This window comes from Carassius auratus, unplaced genomic scaffold (assembly GCF_003368295.1).
Source record: "Carassius auratus strain Wakin unplaced genomic scaffold, ASM336829v1 scaf_tig00017470, whole genome shotgun sequence".
Taxonomy (NCBI): domain Eukaryota; kingdom Metazoa; phylum Chordata; class Actinopteri; order Cypriniformes; family Cyprinidae; genus Carassius; species Carassius auratus.
In genome coordinates this window covers 3,002-8,498 of record NW_020524787.1, presented here as the reverse complement: position 1 = coordinate 8,498, position 5,497 = coordinate 3,002, and the positions used below count along the sequence as shown (strand labels likewise).

Below are 5,497 nucleotides of genomic sequence, written 5' to 3'. Positions count from 1 at the left end.
GTTTCTGATATTAATCATGTGAACTACAGATGCCGAGATGTTCTTTGGATCTTTCTGAAATCATGCTGGATAACAAGATCAGGTTTCACTCAAACCCCAGATATCACATGCACAGATGAATCGCTAACAATAAGATGTGGAATATAAATAAAGTAAATAGGGTGAATTTAGATTTCACGTTGACTTGAAAACAATCCAGGACTGCTAAAATAGACTATTAAAATATGGCTAAATTCAAGTTTTCAGTTCATTTCAAATGTTTTCACTGTTATGTATATAATGCTAATAATAACATTTGTAATAAAAACAGTATATATATATATATATATATATATATATATATATATATATATATATATATATATATATATATAATAACATATATACGTTATTACTTATATTAACATAAAAAATTGTTTTTTAAATGCCTTTATCCTTACAAATTATATTATTAGAGAACTAATTTAAATGTAAATATTAAATTGGAAAATTTCAATTCATATACATTATTCAATTAATTTCATTTTATTTCACTTTAATTGTTATGCTGATAATATAATTTGTATTGATAAAAACATTTCAGATTTTTACGAATGATATTATTAACTTAACAATTGCAGTGGACTAATTTAAATATTAAAATAACAGAGATTCAAAATTGCATTTTCAAAAGTGGTCTTGGAGTGGTTTTGTTGACCCCACAGTGTATTTTAAGTTTGGTTTACAGCTTTAGATTTGTGCAAACACAGAACTTGAACACTTTTGCATGACACAGTACTGATTTGCATGACCCAGATGACCTATGTCTTGGCGTGGAGCTCTGGATCCCCTGTAATTCAGGACCCTTTGTTTTCCACAGTGCAGTAGACAGAAACGTGTTTTGTTGATCATGCAAATTCCTGCGGATGTTGGCACAGCATGAAGGGCAGGGAGGAAAAGAGAGGGGATCAAGAGGGACAGACATTAATTCATCAACTCTCCATCATCAAGCACTAAAACGCTTACAGATTATAACATCTGATGCACGTCATAAATAGATAGAAGGAAAAAAAATCATTCACGCTGTGTGGCTACAAAGCATAATACAGTACATCCTGCAGGAAATTATTACCAGTCTATAGTTCCATTCCTAAAAATGAACTGAATTTAAATCCGTTTGGGGTTTATAAATTAAACATACCAAAAACAGAATATACTCAATTAGTCTTTGATAACGATGCCAAAAACGGCATGTGGAGGAAAGGGTCGGTGTGCAAATGAGGATATTCACGAGATGCAGTGAACAGGAAAACTGCTGTATCTTAGTGGCCAGTGTTTGGTCACTTGGCACCCAGGGCTATTTTTAGGGTGTTTGTGTGTCCAGGTCCTGAGCAGGATGACCCAAGCTGAATCAGCACAGCCAGCGGCCCGACCCCTGTGTGCGCTTCCTCCTCCTCTTACAGGTGTAGTAGATAGGCAAAGCAAACAGGCCTGCAGAGAGATCAGTCACAACATGGGACGGCATATATATATATATGATGAGGATATATATATAGATATATAGATAGATAGATGGATAGATAGATAGATAGGTTCATTGTAACAAATAAATACAGTTTTAGAACTTCTGCGGAAGCTGAGCTATTTAGAAATTTGGGAACAATATTTCGAACTAAAATAAAATCTAACTTAAGAATATGTTTTGCCAAAATATTTAGCATCCAGAAGTGGAGGACAAATCTCTTCTGCTGTTTACAACAGAATGATAAACTGCAGAGTGTGTTGCAGCATTAATAACAGACTTTTGTTTTTATTAAAGACTTTTACATTTTATTTATTTATCTTTTTTTCATTCATTCTTCAATTGTATTTTCATGATTATAAAGATTCCACTTTTTAGTGTATGAAGGGTTTTTTCCTCAAATGCATAATTCCCAAATGTAATTCATTTTGTGAGACGGTTTTTCAAATACTTAAAAAAAAAGAAGTAATTTCATGCAATTTCATTAGACTTTTTAATGTCTTTATTAAACTGAAACACAGTACTGTTATATACTGAAATGACATTTGTTTACTGACAAGAAAACAAATATTGCCAAGATGCATATCAATAATTACATTTTATAATATATATAAATAAAATATAAATTCCTTGAACTAGACAGTTGAATAATACCCAATATGCATATTGCATTTCCACATTTTTTAATTTGGAAATCAATTAATTGTATTTCATGTTACAACCACTTTTATATTTTCACTATAAAACTGAAAAAAGGGCTTAATTGTCATGAAAATGCTACTATTTTTGTTTTTTTGTTTTACAAAATTGCTATAAAAAAGGAAATTACATAATTTTTTTGAATTTGAAATCAAATACAACCCAGAGATGTTCCTGACAGGCTTTGTGAGAATGAGGAAGTGTAACACAATCCTTACCTATGACCAAAGCCAGAGCTCCAACAATCACCACCAGGACAATGACCACTGGAGCCACCAGCACTTTACTCACTGTGAAACGAGCAACAGAAAAGCATTCAGGCTCACAAAGACAAACACATTTACAATTCTTATCTGCTGCTGGACTAAAAAGAAATGGTGGAGTGCATTTGTCTTTCTCAGCATGTCAGTAGGTTAAAGTGAACCCTGTGAGCTGTAGACCAAACACCTGTGTCTGTGATGTATGAATGGTTGGGAATTATACTACGGTTCATCGCACTAGCCTGAGGACACCACTCAAACGCAGGTTTACATAAAGTATGCACAGATATGCAAACTGAAAGCATATCATAGAGTCTGTCATATCTCTGTTCTATTACTAACTAGCGTTATTAGGGAGCTGACTAAACTAGCATGGTCAGAAACAGTGTAAACTGCTCCTGTAGGCGCTCTAGTTGCATCAGAACCATTGTTTTTTTTTAAATAACCTAGAAGTGAACATATAGTTTGTCTGCATAAAAATGCAGCTGTATACAAATACAAAAATATACATTTTAGAGTTACATATACACACACACAACAGTATGTCTGTACACTGATGTTAATTGGTTTTCATTTAAGGAAAAATAAAATTGTCAATTGTAAGTTGTAAGTAAAACATGTACAGTTAAAGAATTATCATTTCCAAATGTGATTGAGTCCAGTAGGAAACATTGATATATACAGTAAAATACATGTTTATTGGAAACCTAAAAACACATAATATCAAATGGCTAAGAAATCTCAAGATAACCCAATGTTATTTTTCCAAAGCAACCCCTAGTACTTCAAAAGAACTTAAATAAATCAAGTTGTGTTCTTTGCTGCAAACTCACTACAAACAGAGCCTCGGACCAGCCGGCGCAGATGGGGTTTCTCAGGCAGGTAGCGGTACTTGCATCCAAACACGCTCAGGTTGGAGGTGTGATCCCCAAAGAAGCGCAGATGCCTGTACTTCTCCCCACAGCGATAACAGAAGTTAGTGTTGCACTGTGTGCAGGTCATGTGATCACAGCCTTCTGTTCTCTGAATGTGGATCTATTGGTATAAAGAAGAAATAATCTGGCAATGAGTCATCAATTCACAATGATACACCATCCAGCCATTAATTTTTTTACTTTCCAGTCAGACGTGTGAGCTAGGGGGGCAAATTTTCTTGAATCTGGGCCAGTGACTGACATGTTCAGTTAATGAAAGCCTAGAGCTCACAAAATGATAATTTACAATTATTAATTAACACTGCAATTATTCCATCAAATAATGCACTTCTCAGTATTGTGGGTTGAGAAACTCGTTCACAAAGGGAAGGTTCTCAACTGAAAGATGACTAGTAAGCCCTTAGGTATCTGGCTCAGGTATGTGCACTATGCCAAACACTCATATTCTGATGGATCCTCCAAAGCCCCATGAATGCACATGTCTAGATGGAAAACAGCTACGCATTTGTAGAACTTGTTGATCTCTTGAAATTGTGTCAGTGGGAAGAAGAACTTTAATTCAGGACCACTTTGCCCAGACTCCAGTCTTATGACTGGAATGCCATGTTTCCCAAGTCAGTAATTAAAGTTAGATACGAGGAAAGGAAAATAAAAACTCACAATGAACAATACCTCTTCACGATCTCAGATGAGAACATTCGGTTTTTACAATGATTGACTCTGTATGTAACTCCTATTTATTTTATATGGGGCATATTTTACACTGCATTGTGTTTTCCACCTGAAGGCCAGTTAAGATTTGTGCACTTAAAATTGTGACAGAAGAGTTTTCCACCTCACTCCGACTAAAATTTAATTAAAATGCTTGTTTTTGCTACCGAACCTTTAAGACTGCACCACCAATCAACATTTGGGGTCAGTAAGATTTATTTATTTATTAAGGAAATTAACACTTTAAATCAGCAAGGATGCATTAAATTTAAACAAAAAATGACAGTAAGGATATTTATAGTGTTACAAAAGATTTACATTTCAGAGAAGAGATTGTTGAATTGGCGAAGAGAATAAATGGCTGAATAACATCATTCATTTTTTCTTTTTGCACACAAAAAGTAATCTCATAGCTTTATAAAATAACGGTTAAACCATTGATGTCAAATGGATTATTTTAACGATGTCCCACTCTTTACAACGTTTCTGGCCTGTGGTAGCTCTGTTGCTACATATATATATATATATATATATATATAGTGCATTTTTGTAAAGCATGTTTATTACCTTGCAGCGTGGACATTTCTGAGCGTTCCTCTGGCCGTGTTCGATAACACTGGCCCAGTGACGCAACAGCTTGTCTCCTTTCCTGTAGTCTCGACACTTCAGGCCTTCGTGCCACGGCGCATGGCATTTAAAACACCAGACAAACTGGCACTTTGTGCACTGAATCTGTAAGGAATATTTGAAGAGACAGACACACAGTTTGCTTACTCAAGAAAGACTTTTTTTGCAAACAAATTCATTCTGATTCAGAGTTTAGACACATAATTCAACATTGTAACTACAGAATGGACAACAAGCGAAAAAAAACAGACCTTATACTTATGTTCACTCTTGGAGGACGTCTGTTGGCTGTGACTCTTCAGGGAGGTAAACAGGCTACAATGGGGACATGGTTTTGTACTGAAGTCCAGTCTGCTCAGCTCTAAGAGGTACTTGTATTTTGCCAGCTCTTCACTGGACAGGTGCGAAACCACCAAACTTTCCTCCAAGAAACCACTGCACTCTGTGATGGGACACACCAAATGTGCCCGACCAATGTGAACCTTAAAAATAATAAAAAATAAAAAACATACAATCAGGCAAATACATTAAAGAGCGCAGCATTAATGCAGTAGTAAACCTTTGCATGACTCTAAGTGCAGTTAAATATAAATCCAGCCTGTTTGTGACGTGTGGAATCTGATTTAGTGTTCTTGGAAATCATGGGTTTTAATCAGTGATTACAAGCGAGGACAGAAGCAAGCAGGAAGTGCAAACGATACACTGTACAAGCAGCATTGTTACCTGAGGTACTTCCAAGTCAACAAGCAACTCTCAAACAATCA

At 35.1% G+C, this 5,497-nt stretch overlaps 1 protein-coding gene across 1 annotated transcript; it reads right to left on the bottom strand.

Moving 5' to 3' along the window:
- Positions 1-433: 433 nt before the first annotated feature.
- LOC113075688 (probable E3 ubiquitin-protein ligase RNF217) lies at positions 434-5,230 on the bottom strand (the record flags this gene model as incomplete). The annotated part of the gene is made up of 5 exons (XM_026248372.1): positions 434-1,470; positions 2,419-2,490; positions 3,294-3,495; positions 4,674-4,838; positions 4,985-5,230. Coding segments are annotated over 5 exons (765 nt in total), but the record flags the coding sequence as incomplete, so codon positions are not given.
- Between the last annotated feature and the right edge of the window lie 267 nt (positions 5,231-5,497).